At 44.1% G+C, this 15,316-nt stretch overlaps 1 protein-coding gene across 3 annotated transcripts in view; it reads right to left on the bottom strand.

Moving 5' to 3' along the window:
- F10 (coagulation factor X) overlaps positions 1-13,072 on the bottom strand; it is a 36,383-nt gene extending 23,311 nt beyond the window's left edge. Inside the window, exons 1-3 of one of the 3 annotated variants that reach the window (XM_049867545.1) lie at positions 10,814-13,072; positions 9,852-10,398; positions 4,947-5,107 (exon numbers count right to left, since the gene is read on the bottom strand). In XM_049867545.1, coding sequence (XP_049723502.1) covers positions 4,947-5,107; positions 9,852-9,921 — 231 coding nt within the window. In that variant the 5' untranslated portion in view covers positions 9,922-10,398; positions 10,814-13,072. Of the gene's footprint in view, positions 1-4,946; positions 5,108-9,851; positions 10,399-10,711; positions 10,782-10,813 lie in introns of those variants that run through there. The other 2 variants (XM_049867546.1, XM_049867547.1) reach the window with 2 other exon arrangements.
- Between the last annotated feature and the right edge of the window lie 2,244 nt (positions 13,073-15,316).

The raw sequence follows: 15,316 nt of genomic DNA, 5'->3' as shown, positions 1-15,316 counted from the left end.
ATGGATATAACATAGTTTGTTTATCCATTCACCCAACAAAAGACATTTGTGTTATTTCTAGCTTTTGGTGACTGTGAACAGAGTTGCAACAAGCATTTACACCAAAACCAAACCTGTTGCTGTCAAGTTGATTCTGATTCATGATGACCCCACATGCTCCATGGGGTTTTCTTGGCTGCACTCTTACAGAAGCAGATTGCCAGGCCTTTCTTCCATGGTGCCACTGGGTGGATCTGACCATCAACCTTTCAGTTAGTAGGCAAGAGCAAGCCATTTGTACCGCACATTTACATGCAGGTTTTCACGTGCACAGGAGCTTTATTTCTTCAGTATAAATACGCAAGAGTTGGATTGCTGAGTCATATGTAATAAACCGTCAAACTGCTTTCCACAGTGGTAGTACCATTTTACATTCCCACAAACAGTTATATGAGAGTTCCATTGTTGCATATCCTTGCCAGGACTTGGTATTTTCAATATTTTTTTTATTCTATAGGTGTATAGTATCATAGGTTTAAAATTTTTCTCATCATAGTTTAAAATCGCACTTCTGCAATGATTTTGAATGTCTTTTCATGTGCTTATTTGCCATCCACGTAATATCTTCTTTGGTGAAGTGTCTGTTCAAGTCTTTTGCTCATTAAATTTAATTGGGCTGTTTATTTTTTTCTGTTGAGTTGTGAGAGTTCTTTACATATTCTGAGTACAAATCGTTTGTCAGATTTACAATTTACAAATGTTTCTCTTAGTCTGTAGCTTGTCTTTTCACTTTTTTTTTTTTAACAGTGTCTTTATCAGAGAAAACATTTTTAATTTTGATGAAGTCCAATGTATCAATTTTTTCTATTATGCTTCATGCTTTTGGTGTCATATCTGAAACCTTTTTGCATAACCCCAAGTCATGAAAACATTTTTGTATATTTTCTTCTGTGTTTTATAGTTTCATGTTTTACCTTTAGGTACATGATCTATTTAGAGTTCATTTTTGTGTAAATTGTGATATTAGATCAAGGTTCATCTTTTCTGCATATGGGTATTCAATTGTTGAAAGACAATTCTTTCTCCATTTCAATGGCTTTTGCACCTTTGTCAAAAATAAATTTGCCTTTGCAACAACAGTAACAACAACAACAAAAAGTCTGCGTTTACAAAGGTAGATATGTATGCATAAGAAGGCACGTGTGAGTACATGGGTGTGCATGTACAGGTGTATCTCTGGGCATATGTACCTATGTGTTTGTGTGTGCTGCGTATATATTCATATATGTAAAATAAACCACATTGGGGGCACAGTTACGGATACTTCCTAGACACAACCAAATATCTCACAAGATTGGTTTACTGGGTTTGAAGGCTTGGGACCATAGTCTCGTGTGACAACTTGGTCAAGTGGCATAACATAGTTCATAAAGATAACGTTCTATACCCTAGTTTGGTGAGTAGCTGCTGGGGTCTTAAAAGGTGGCAAGCGGCCATCTAAGATACAACTATTACTGTCTTCTCATTTGGGGCAAAAGAGAATAAAGGAAACCAAAGACTTAAAGAAGAAACTAGTCTACAGGATTAATAGCCCACATGAACTATGGCCTCATCTAGCCTGAGGCCAGAACTGGATGTTGCCTGGCTACCACCACCAACCATTCTGATTAGGGACAGAAGGGGAGAAAAATGTAGAACAAATTTCTAAAAAAACGCTAGACTTACTGGACCGATAGAGACTAGAGGCACCCCTGAGACTGTTGCCCTAAGATATCCTTTGAACTTGGAACTGATGCCATGCCCAGTGGTCACCTTTCCTCCAAATAATAGATCGGCTTATAAAATAAACAATATTACCTATGAGTACTGTGCTTCGTTAAATGATCAACTACATGAGACCAAACGACCAGCATTTACCCTGAAACAAAGATGAGAAGCTAAGGAGGGGCAGAGAAGCTAGATGGATGGAAACAGAACAAATAGAATGGAAATAATGAGAATGCTGACACATTGTGAAAAATGTAACCAATGTCAGGGAACAATTTACATAAAAATTGTTAAATGGTAACCAGATTTGCTGTGTAAACTCATCTAAAACACAATAAATGATTTAAAAAAAATCAATTGGCCATATTTGTGTGGACTCTATTCTGTTCCATTGATCACACATTAATACCACTGTGATTAAAGTAGCTATATTGTAATTTTTGAAATTGGATAGTGTGATTTCCCCAATTTTATTCTTCTCATTACAAAATTTTTTTTTTGTCTTTACATATAAATTTTAGAATCAGCTTGTCTCTATCTACGAAAAAAAAAAAATCCTGCTGGAATTTTGATTCACCTTGCATTAAATCTATAAACCAAATTGGGGAGAATTGATAATTTTACCATGTTGAGTCTTTCAATCAGTGAATATGGTAGGTTTCTATTTATTTAGCTCACCTCAAAATTTCTTTAACTAGCATTTTGTAGATTTCAGCGTATCAGTACTACACATGTTTTATTAGATTTATACTTCAGTGTTTCATTTTCTTTGGGGCAATTTTAAGTGGTGTTTAAATTTTTTTTTCCAACTGTATGTTGTTACTAGAGTAAAACTTGTGAAAGCCAGAACCTGTGTAAGGTGGGTACCTATCAGAGAAGGAAAACTCAAATATTTTCCACTAAATAGTGATAGAAGAGTGGCGACTTCACGCTGTCAAAGGTGGAAAACTTTTGAGACCCGGAAAAACAAGGCAATCCTGTCGAGTTCTGGCTCTCACAGGTCTCGCTGTACATAAGATAGGATTAATTTTGTATGCTGACCTTGTATTCTGTGGCCTCACTAGCTTCTAAGTTCTAGGCGTTTTTTTGTAGATTCCTTGGGATTTTGTATTTAGATGATCATGTCAACTGCAAATAGGGATAGTTTTATTTCTTCCTTTCCAATCTGTACACTTTTTTTTTTTTTCTATTTCTTCTTTATGGCTAGGACTTTTAACACAATATTGAATTGAAGTGTTGAGAATGGACATCCTTGTGTGTTCCTGGTCTTAGGTGGAAAACATTCATTGTTTTCACCATTTTGTATGATATTAGCTCTAGATTCTTTGTAGAAGCCCTTTACCAGGTTGAAGAACTTCCTTTCTTCCTCTTCTTGAAATGTTTGGTAAATTTCACCACTAAAACCATTTGGACTTGGAAATTTATTTTTCAGGATGTTTTTAACTAAGAAATTAAATATGACGGTATCTCTCTCATCTTGGGTGTGTTTTGGTAGTTTGTGGTTTTTGAGGAATTGGTCTCTTTCATCCAAAAGTTGTTAAATTTATATAGAGTTGCTCATAGTATTCTCTTATCTTTTTAATGTCTTCAGGATCTGTGTAATATTCGTTTGCTCATTTCTGATATTGTTCATTTGTGTGCACTCTCTCTCTTTTTTGGTTAATCTTGCCAGAAGTTTTGGAGTTTTATTCATTTTCTGTATTATTTTTCTGTTTTCAATTTCATTGATTTCTGTCCTTTTTTTTCTTTTGCTTGCTTTGAATTTATTTTGCTCTTTTTCTTATTTCTTAAGGTAGAAGCTTCGATTATTGATTTGAAACCTTTCTTGTTTTCTGATATGTGCACTTAATGCTATAAATTTCCCTCTAAGCACTGCTTTATCTGCATCCCACAGATTTTGTATGTTGTGTATTTACTTTTGTTCAGTTCAAAATATTTTCTAATTCCTCTCGAGGCTTCTTTTGGACCCACTGAGTTTTTAGAAGTGTGTTTACTTTCCATGTACTTGGGGATTTTCCTGTTATTGATTTTCAGTTTAATTCCATTGAGGTTAGAGAATGTATTTGTAGAGGTGTGTTTTATGACTCAAGACGTGGGCTATCTTGGTAAATGTTCAGTGGATACTTGGAAAGAATGTATATTCTGTTGTTGTCAGGTTAAGTATCCTATAACTGTCAGTTAGATTCAGGCCAAGTAATAGGAGGGCTGGTGGGGAAACAAGGGTAAGCTGACTGCCAGTTTCATGGTATTTCAAATTCTAGTCTTCTTCCTCTGTACACTCATTGTCATTTGCTTTTCAGAATCCTTGAATAGCTGCTTCAGGTTTTATTGTTACATTTAGTAGGAGAGACAGGGTAGAGTGTCCTTATTCCACTTTACCTGGAACCAGAACTTGCTCACAGCCTTTGATTCAGTAATCCCTGTCTGGAGAAGCTATTCTTAGGAGATAATCCAGAAGAAATACATGTACATGCACTTATATAATAGCAATATTTAGAAACAATTTAAATGGTCAAAATACGAGAATAGTAAATGCATTACAATAAAATATAATTTAACTCTTTAAAATTATAAGTATGATAGCTATACAGAAGTAATGAAGAATGTTTGGGAAATGATGCTGAGAAAAAAAGGTACAACATGAACTTGGATATGCATTACAACTATTTCTATTAAAAAAACTATGTATATGTATTAAAGGAACATTTAAAATGAAAGTAATTTGTGAAATTATGAATAATATTTTAAAAGTAAAATTTATTCTTTCTTTTAAAATTGATTTAAAATTAAGTTTAAAAGTTCTTATAAACCTTCTAACCGATTTTTAGCATATACCTTCCCCTCAATTTTTTTATTCATAAAGCAAGTTTATCTATCTCACCAGGTTTGTGAGAACACAGTGATGAATGTTTCTGCAAACAGTAAAAGAACTAATAATCGAGGTAGCTCTTATTCCTTAAACCTCCTCCACCCACTTTCCACACTAGAAAATCCCACACACCATGCTGCACTTTACTCCTCACAGAGACCACAAAATAGGATGGGCTCTTCAGTTGGGAGCCCAGCATGGAATATTGTCATTCTCGAATAGCTGCATCCCCATTAACTAGATGGGGAAAACAAAGAGCCAAGTGAGCACCCTCCATTCATGACATTTGAAATCAGCCCAGCTTAGCGTGGAACTGGTGTCCTGATCTTACCGTTTTGACATCATCTTCAAAGACTTCTCGGGCCTCTTCGAATGAGCAAGTCTCTTCCATACACTCTCTTTCAAGGTTCCCTTGCTTCATCTCTTCCAAAAATGAATTTGCCCTCCTGGCCCTCTGCAGGACATTGCTGGCATGTTCCCGGTTAATGAATACTAGAAGACAGTGAATGACACAATCTGAAAGCAGCTCTATTAGGTACTCCCCTCTCATCTATAACCTGTAGAATCGTCTGGACGTCGGTGCTGCAAATGGGTGAAGACTTTCTTTCCTCACGCACTGAGAAAAATGAGAGGGAAACGCCCATCTCCCCTCATGACTCCTCCATGAATTAAATTATAAAGTACATCTCCTAGACCCCAAAGACCCTTCTCCGGAGAAGTAAACACATACCATTCAATCAACCTTCAGGTTCCCTGTGCATTCAAACTCAGCTTCAGGCTAGCTACCTAAACCCTTTTTTGAACTCTTCTCAGAGCACTTCTAGGCCACTAGCTGGTGACCTACTTGCTGCCCCCATGATCACTCCACTCCGTACTTTGGGTCAAGCTATATTCCCTCAGCCCCCTCCCCAACTCTGAGTCCTACCCATCCTTCAGGGTCTGCACGCCATCTCGGCTCTCTGGATTATATGGGGGAATTGGGGTACTTTTTTGATTATGCCCTATGGTAAGAAGTACATTTTATATCAAGTCACAGAACATACACACACACAATTAAAACCAAAGTTTCAAGAAATATTTACTACCTGTGTTACCCTGATATTTTCTATTTGATTGTGTTTTATTTCATTTTTTAAAAATCCTGGTCACTATCCACTAAATCAATGTCATAATTCACAGATGAGTCATGACCTGCTGATTAAAATATGGTGGGTTAGACAGTCTCTAAGCCTTTCTACAGTGTGTGTTTATGGCCATGTTACCCCACCTCTCTGTGCCTCCTCTGTCTCTCAGTCACTGACTGCTCTCCCCCTTTCATTACAATTGTGGAAGACCCTCAGGGTTCTTCTCTCGGCCCTTTGCTCTTCTCTTTCTACCTTTTTTCCACAGAAGAACTCAGAGAGCCTCACCATAACAAATGCGACCTTCCAAGCTGATGTTTCTGTTACTGCCTTTCCTCCTGAGCACCACATTTTCAGCTGTTTCTCCTCATCTCAGAACTCCAAGCTCTCCAGACTAAAAATGGACATCTTCAGAATCAAACAGTCTTGGTTTTGAAGTCATCTACTACTTACTATTGAAAAAGATGTGGCCGTCTGCTTCTGTAGAGACTTACAGCCTTGGAAACCCTATGGGGTTGCCATGAATCAGAAGTGACTTGATGGCAGTGCAGTGGGCTTTAACTGCTTACTATTGGAAACTCGATGGGGCAGTTCTACTCTGTCCTACAGGTTCGCTATGAGTTGGAATCAACTCGACGGCACTGGGTTTTGTTTTTACTGTTGGTAAACGGGAATTATACTACCCTATTTCTCAGAGTCGCTATGAGTCAGAATTGACTCGATGGCAGTGGGTTTGGTTTTTTGGGGGGGAATTAATCAGAGTTTTTTTTTTTTAATTTTTAAAGCATATAAAACTCTTAGTGTTGCATTGGTACACACTAGGTGCTCAATAAATGTTAGCTTCACTCCTCCCTCAAATTACTCTCCCTTCCAATTCCCTGTTTTTTCCAGCAGCACCTATATGACCTAAAACACAAGGCTTAAGCTTGTTATTTATTGATCCCTTCCTACTACTCTTCAAATTCACTACTAAGCCTTGTCCTATAAACTTTAAGAAAAAATTTTTTATTGTGGTGAAAATATATACAATAAAACCTACGCCAGTTCAGCAATTTCCACACATGCATCTCAGTGACACTGAGATTACATTCTTCAAGTTGTATGCTCATCCTCGATACCCATTTCCAGATTATCCCACTACCAAATACTCTGTCCTATAGGGTTGCTGTGAGTCAGAATCGACTCCACGGCAGCGGAGTTTTTTTTTTTTTTGGTTTTTTTGGTTGTTAACATAAACTCAATGCCCCTAAGCAAAAGCTCCTCCTTTCCCTCTCCCTGCACCCTCGGTCACCATTAATAATCTTTGGTTTCCGTATATTTCACACAAGTGAGATCATACAGTATTTGTCCTTTTCTGACTGACTTATTTCACTCAGCGTAACAAGCAAGGGAAACCCTGGTGGCGTAGTGGTTAAGTGCTACAACTGCTAACCAAAGGGTTGGCAGTTCAAATCCACCAGGTGCTCCTTGGAAACTCTATGGGGCAGTTCTACTCTGTCCTGTAGGGTCGCTATGAGTCGAAATCAACTCGACGGCACTGGGTTCAGTCTTTTTTGGTTTTAACGAACAAGGTTCATCCATGCTGTGGTGTGTATCAAGGCTTCATTTCTCTTTACGGCTGGGTAACAAGTCCTGTAAACTCTTGCTTTGAAATACAACTCACACTATTCCACATGTCCGTTCACATAGCCACTCCCCTCTTCTGGCTCTCATGCTGGAATTAACAACCTCAGGCCTGTATCTGAGCCTTAGTCCAGTGTTTCTCAAATTGTGACCCAGGGTCCACCTGCATCCTGGGGGGGTGGGGCCTGGAATCTATATTTTAACACACTTCCTGGATACTCCAGTGCACACAAGTTTGTGAACCACTGCCTGAGTCCCTCATCCCTACCATATGGCCCGCGCCCTCGCTGCCAGGTTATCTACATTGAGTTTTGAATCCACTTCCACATTGATTTTTCATGGACTGCCTGAAGGGACCAGTTACCACTCAGCCAGGGCCTGACAATCTCAGTCATCTGGCCAGGCCTGCTTTTCTTCCTCTGATCCCTTAAAGGAACTCGCTATTGCAGTATGGCAAGCCACATCTCTGTTCTCACTTGCATTCCTACCCTGAGCTTCCCCTCATGCTTCTCTGACCCCTAGAATTCTCTCCTTCTCCGTGCTTCCCGTCCAAACCCTATCTTAGCCTGATCTTGCCTCTTTCTGCTGCTTCTCTGTCCTCTTCACCTTCGACTCCCAGCCTCACTCATCTATTTCCCACCCCGCTGACCTCTTGTTCCTTGAAGATACTTGAAGATACCAAACCCTCTCTCCCCCCAGGGCCTTTGCACTTAGTTTTCTCCTTCTGGAACAGTCTTCTCCCAGATACCCCCGTGGCTCACCACACTAATGTCCCTCAGGAGGCCCTTCCTGACCACGGTACCCAGTCACCTCCCACACACATGTCCCCATCCCCTTGCCCTGCCTTCTTTTTCTTCATAGTGCCTGCTGCTCCCTGACATTATACATGGGCAGGTTCATTGCCTGTTTCCTTCAATGAGAATGTAAATTCTGTGAAAAAAGGACTTAGTCTATTTTATTTACTTCTGCATCTCCAGTGCCAGAGGACACAGCATATACTTAATAAATATTTGTTGAACAAATGAATGAATGAAGGCCTGGACATCTGGCCTGGCCTGTGGGCTAAGCCTTCTGGCCCAAACTTTAGCGACTTGGGCACCTGATGGGGTGGCCAGCACCACAGACAAGGACAATGTCGTGGTCATCAAATGGTGTGTGAGAAATGGAAAGCTACCAATTGGGGAGAGCAGGAATATCCGGGACAATTTAACTTCGCTCAGTTCTGTTCATACAAACAACACCATCCATGTAGGGCAGAACAAAGAAAGCGGATGACCTGGTTCCTGCTTGGATGGGCTGGGTCAAGGCCTGCATTCAGGACACCATCTGCCAACCATGCCTGGTCACGTAGGCACCAGAAAGAGTCCACACATGGCAGAGAGGGTGTGGCACACGGGTGCTAATGAGGGAGGGTGGAGGTGCCAAGGAGGAGACTAGCATGAACTGGGCTGGGGAGGACGTGACTTGGTGGGAGACAAGTCCCATGTTATTCCAGGGGCAGGAAGAGCTTCAGCAGGGAGGACAGCTGGGTGGCATGGGGCTGGTGGGACAGAAGCAGAACAGATAGTCGGGCAGATGGGGTGAGACCAAGGTCTGATTTCAGAGGCCGTGAATGCCAGGAAAGGCATTTGGATTTTCCTGGAACTAGGGCTTCGTGTGGGGCCCATGAAAAAATGGACATTCTAAGGGAGGTGTCTGCAGAGCAGAAGGGCGCTGTTTGCGGTTTGAATGTTGTTTCCATAAACCCATTACCTCTTTTAGGGTTCTCCTATTCATCCTTTCTCTACTTTTTTTTTTTTTTTTTTTCCTTCTCTTTCCCACTTTTTACCATTCTCCTATTTCCCAAATATTTGGGTTTTCTTCTGTGGGGTCATGTCGGTTGTGTGGCCTCAGCCTTCCTCTCCTTTCACTTTATCTGATGTGCAAACAAGGCTCAGAAACCTGCCGCCTCCTTGTCTACTCTGTCTGGTGGCTTTGCCTTTGTTTCTCCCTTTCTGAGGCCTCTCTTTTTTTTTTTTTGGAAAGGGCCCGAGGGCCTTGTCAGCTTGGGCCCCATCTTGCAGCTTCTTCTCCAGGCCTGAGGGTGGTAGCATTGGGTCCCTTTCTCTTTCCCTTCCCTGCCACAAAGCTCCTCACTGCCTGGTGATCACCCCCCAGCCCTGGAAGTTTCTCCTCAGTTTGTTTTGGCATTTGAGGAGGAATCGCTGTCTCTCTGTCTCTGTCTTTCTCCCTGTCTCTTCCTCTGTCTCTATGTTTCTGTCTTTGTGCCCTGTGACTTGCTTGTCTGACCCTCTCACCCACAGCAAGAAGCAGCTAGTTCTAAGTCTACTCCCAGCTGGAAAATATGGGAAAGAAGCCCAGCCATTTCACACAGCCCTTGACAGGGGCACCCACATCCCCACCGCCAAGATTCTAGCTTGTCACCCCCACTTCCACCCAGGGGGAGGCACATCGGTAGTTGCCCGAGGGTGGGCTCTGGAGGGGGTGCTTACCGCTTGCCCCAGGTAGCAGGAGGCCAGCCAGTGAGGCGCTGAGCAGGACAAGGCATGGCCAGCTTGCCATGGTGCTTGGCTGAGGAAAGCCGTCTGCCGCCCACTGTGACAGGCCCGGGGCAAGGTTCAGCTCACATTGGCCTCCCCAGAGTGGCTCTGATGTCCTTCTGCTTATCACAGCCTCCTGATTGGAGCGTGGGCCTCCTGGTGATGTCAGCTTGGCGCAGGTTACCACCGGGAGTCCGACCCTGGCCAGTGCCAACCTGTCTTCCCCACTTCAGAACCGGGCTACCCTGGGGACAGTCTTGTTTGTGCCATTGTCCATCAGTAACCAGGTTTGGGCCACTAACTCAGAGGTTAGCGTTTGAGTCCACCCAGAGGCACCCTGGAAGGTTGCCCTGGTGAACCGCTTCTGAAAACTCACAGCTGCTGAAGACCGTACAGAGTACAGTTCTACTGGACACACACAGGGCCACCACCAGTCAGAATCAGTTCCGCGGCAATGGGTTTGGCTTTTTTCTCCTGTGGTCTGCACAGGTACTCTGTTCTAAAAAACAATAAAAACATCATTTTCTAGTTTTCAGACAAGTTTGTATCCAATCCTTATATCAGTGATAAAAGGTAAATACTATTTTTCCCATCTTTTTTTTTTTCCCAAAACAGGAAGCTGAGGCTTGGAGAGAGATTAAACATTAGCCTGAGGTCATCTGTGGTAGACACGGGCTCTGAACCCAGATCCTTCCACCCCAGGTCCACTGCTTCTCCCCTGGTCTGATCTGGACCTCACTATTGCAGTGGGTGTCATTGCCCACATCCACACGGCCATGTCTAGCACAGAGGGCTCTGTGACCTGCACTGACCTGCATGTTGGTCTTGTAACCACCTTCACTCTCTTTCTCGCCCTCCCATTTCCAGACAAAAACCTAGGAGCTCTCAGGAGTCAGAGCCCACGTGCTCTGCACCTTTTGTGTCCACGCGGTTTCTTGCACAGTGGGCTTCCTGTGCACACTTCTAGGGGAATACCTCCTCCTCCACGTGCCAGGAGCCGACTGCTCTTCTGGAGACCCCCGTGTTATCTGTCTGCCACGGAACAAACAAGCGTGAGGCCGAGAGGCGCAAGCAGAGCTTCTGGACAGTGCTGACTTCAGTTCCACACAGCTGAGTCACGGAGGTGGACATGGGTGTGTAGGGAGCGTAGCGTAGCTTCTCCTGGACAAATGATTTCCTGTCACGTACTGTATTAGGCCGGTTAGGCTAGATTAACCTGAAATCTCAGTGACTTAACACAATAAAGGTTATTTCTCACTTATGCAAAGTCCAGTACAGGTCGGGTGGCAGGTGTGGATTAACCAGTGAGCAAGGAACGCGGGGGTTTACAATGAGCAAGGAACACATACAACTTTGTTGTAAAAAACAGGTGAAACTGTTCACAACAGCTTAGCAAGTAAGCACTAGTGAGCTTGTGGTAACTTGCTTGTTGGGGTGACCCATCCCTGTTGGAGCACCTTCCTCCATCTCGTAGCTGTGCCATCTGGAACACGAGGCCTCCAGGGTCGCCTCGGCAGGAGAAGAGAAGGCTGGAGGACTGCGTGGGCTGCTTTTAAGGGCCAGGCCTGGAGGTGGCTTACAGGTGTCAGGCCACATCCCGTTGGCAGCAAAGTAACTGACAGGGAGGCTGGGAAATACGGAGGCTCCTTTGGACATTTCTTTCACCGACAGTCTCCCAAGGTACATGGTCTCACTTCCGTTTGGTTCTCATCCTGTGAAAATAGTCTCACAGAAAACACGTGGCCCTAGGAACTGAGGCCAGGAAGGCAAGGATTCACGTCTGAGGTGACACTTCTCCTTGATGTGGAAAAGCATTTCATTGTTTCACATGATGTTCTCGTCCTCCAAGTGATCATCCAGGTGCTACTAAGGAGGGCTGCGGTGAGCACGCGTGTGCCTGTGTGTGGCAGGGCTGTGGTGTGCATGCGTGTGCCTGTGTGTGGCAGGGCTGCAGTGTGCACGTGTGTGCCTGTGTGTGCCTGTGCTGCGGTGTGCACGCGTGTGCCTGTGTGTGGCAGGGCTACGGTGTGTACACGTGTGCCTGTGTGTGGCAGGGCTGCGGTGTGCATGCGTGTGCCTGTGCTGCAGTGTGAACGCATGTGCCTGTGTGTGCCTGTGCTGCGGTGTGCACCCGTGTGCCTGTGTGCGGCAGGGCTGCAGTGCACATGCGTGTGCTTGCGTGCGGCAGATGGGTGCCCAAATTGTGGGCGTGTGGAGCAGATTCTAGAACGCTAACCTCAGAACTCAGAAACCTTCCCCACTGACAGAAGGTGTGAGGATGCCTCCTGAGCTTCTCTGCTGCAAGGCCAGGAGAGGCACCAGGTGGTGTAGCCAGCTTCTAAAACATACGTAGAAACACTCTGGAATAAAGTGCTAGAAATTAGCTTGAGTAGCAAATGCTCTCCTGACCACACAGCTAGTGGGCTGAGATTAGGTTTCTCAGAGCCACAGCACTTGCCACTTTCTGACGTTATGTGTGGTTCTGATTGGTTATTCCATCTCTATGGTCAGTTGCTATAAGCCCCGTGAGCAAGGGATTTTTTCTGTCTTGCTCTCGGCTGTATTCCCAGCACCTAGCAGAGGGCCTGGCACGTAGAGAAACGACAGCTGACTGCATGAGTAAATGACTGCCTAGAAACACCCCTGCCCCTGGTTTTAAGTCAGGGCTGATTTTGTTCACGTCACTGGTATTTTACATGCCCGTGGTATCCAGACGAAGTGCACGGCCCTGATCCTTAGAGACGCAACTGTCCATTACAAGCAGCACTTAGTGTCTTGGTCCCTGTTTACCTAGTGTCTTCCTCTAGGCATGTTCAGTATGTGGAGAAAGACCCTGATTCATTAGGAAAGCAAATGATGGAATGTTTTTCTGGAAGACTGTGCAGTCTTTAAGGAGCCCTGGTAGTACAGTGGTTAAGCGCTTGGCTGCTAATCGAAAGGTTGGCCATTTGAACCCACCCAGCCGCTGTGCAGGAGAAAGATGTGGCAGTCTGCTTCTGTAAAGATTGCAGCCTTGGAAACCCTACAGGGCAGTTCTGCTCTGTCCTATGGGGTCACTATGAGTTGGAATCAACTCAGTGGCAATAGGTTCGGTTTTTCGGTTTGTGTAGTCTTTGCTGTTTATGCGAATTAGTTGTGTCAAGTATTTACGGAGCAGCAACATTTGACTTTGTGGGTCCTGCCTCCTGTCTGCCCCTTCTTCCCCACCCCTCCCACTGGCCCCCACATCTAGAGACCTCACTGAATTCTACCCTGCCTTTTTCTAAAGGCAGTTCTACTTGGTCACATAGGGTCGCTATGAGTTGGAATTGATGACAGTGGGTTTGGGTTTTCTTCTAATAGCCACCAGGAAGTGATCTGAAAGCCAATCACAGAAAGACTAGAAGGTCCATAATAATTAGTATATTTGCATATTAAATACAAAAATATATTGACCTTCATTATGTCTCTAGACTTTACCCTTTAGCCAGGGCACTCATGACCACCAGGACAAGCAGTGCTCATGGCAGCACTATGAGGTAGGTGTTGTAATTATCGCGTTTTACAGTTGGGAAAGCTGAGGCAGAGTCAGGTTTCCACTCAGGACTTCTGCTTCCCTACCTTCTACGTCCATTTAGCCCCCTGTTTCTTTGTGTAGGTCTAGGTGGGCTCATGCCTACTCTCTTGAGGCCCATCTTCCCCAATCCCAGGAAGAGGAGCCCTGCCAGCTTCTGTTTCCAAAAAGACAGAGCAGCTGTGAGAGAGGAGCTGGGCTTAGTGCCTGAAGGGACCTTGGCACATTCTGATTGCAGACTTCCCCCCTTGAAGCTTGGGAAAGGAAGGCTGGCTGGGCTGGAGGACAGCTGTATGTTTACAACTCAATTTTACTTTACCTAATGACGTATATGGAGCCTTCCCATGTACCAGCATTTTACATGCATTAACTAATTTCAGCCTTACAACAATTGTCAACGTGAGTTCCCATTTTACAGATGAGAAAATGGAGGCACGGAGAAGTTGAGTAACTTGCCCAAGAGTAAGTGGCAGAGCCAAGCTTTGAATCCACATGTTCTGATCCAGAGTCAGCACTCTTGAATCCTATGCTCTATGCTTGGTGAGAGCATTAAAAATTACAGTTTTACCAGGGGTCAGAGAACTTTTGCTGTAAAGGCACAGATAATAAATATTTTAGGCTCTGTGGGCCAGGTGATCTTTGTGGGTCAAATGGTCCCTGCTTCAGTTATTCAACCCTGCCATTTTAGAGACAATATGTAAACAAATGAGTGTGGCTGCATGCCAATAAGGCTTTACTTACAAAAACAGGTGTGGTCTAGATTTAGCTCTTGGGCCGTAGTTTGCAGACTACTGGTCGATTCTAAGCTAAACATTGTTCACTTGCTCACCAGAACAGTTATAGGCCCCTTAACTGAAAGTTATTAAGCACCAGTTGTACTCCAGGGACAGGGGCAGATCCAGCCACAGTCCTCGGAGGGAGATGCCTCCTCATACCACACACAGTGCAGCGACCACCCTGTGGAGACAGATGCAGTCTGGAGGGTGGTAGTGCTCACTGTGTCTACTCCCTTATCCTAGGTTCTCTCTAGATAAAGTGGGAACCAAATTTTGTGTCGAAGTTGCATTTGTTTCTCACTCTTTTCCCCACTGGAGGCCATTTGGTGACAGTGGTTTAGTGTGTAGTGTTGGCAGATCAGCGGTAGAACTCTTGCCTTCTGTGCTGGAGACCCGGGTTTAATTTCCGACCAACGTACATCACGTGCAGCCACCGTCTTCATCAGTAGAGGCTTGTGTGCTGCTGTGATGCTGAACAGGTTTCAGCGGAACTTCTAGACTAAGATAAACTAGGAAGAAAGCCCCAGCTATCTACTTCCAAAAATCAAGCAATGAAAACTCTGTGGATCACAAAGGTTTGACCTGCAACCGATCACGGGAATGGTGCAAGACTAGGCAGGGTTTTGTTCTGTGCATGGTGTCACCACCAGTTGGGGGTTGACTCAATGGCAGCTAGCACACATATACAGTCTAGTACACCTAAAGATCACTTGAGGGTCTTGATAAAAGTGTAGACTCTTGGTTCCTACCCCGCTCTGATTAAATTGACCTGGGCAGGACCTTGGAACCTGAGTTTTATGAAGTATCCCTGGTGGTCCCCACAGGTGGTCCCTGGGGCTCTCTTTGGGAAATAACACTGTAAAGGCCCCCAGCAGGAAGAAACACCTAATTCAATATTTTGGGGAACTGCATCCTCAAAAATCCATCCAAGAGCTTTTGTTTTTAAAACACAATCTTCAAGTTTTTCATGTAAGAAAGTCAATATCAGTGATGTTGACCATTGTAAAGGAAACAGACCCCTTGGATGATCTGTGCTGGCATCTCAGTGAAATGAATTACAGGCGCTCCAGTGGAACGCCAGGTGCCAC

This window comes from Elephas maximus, chromosome 23, assembly GCF_024166365.1.
Source record: "Elephas maximus indicus isolate mEleMax1 chromosome 23, mEleMax1 primary haplotype, whole genome shotgun sequence".
Lineage (NCBI taxonomy): Eukaryota > Metazoa > Chordata > Mammalia > Proboscidea > Elephantidae > Elephas > Elephas maximus.
This window is presented reverse-complemented; position numbering and strand designations above follow the sequence as displayed.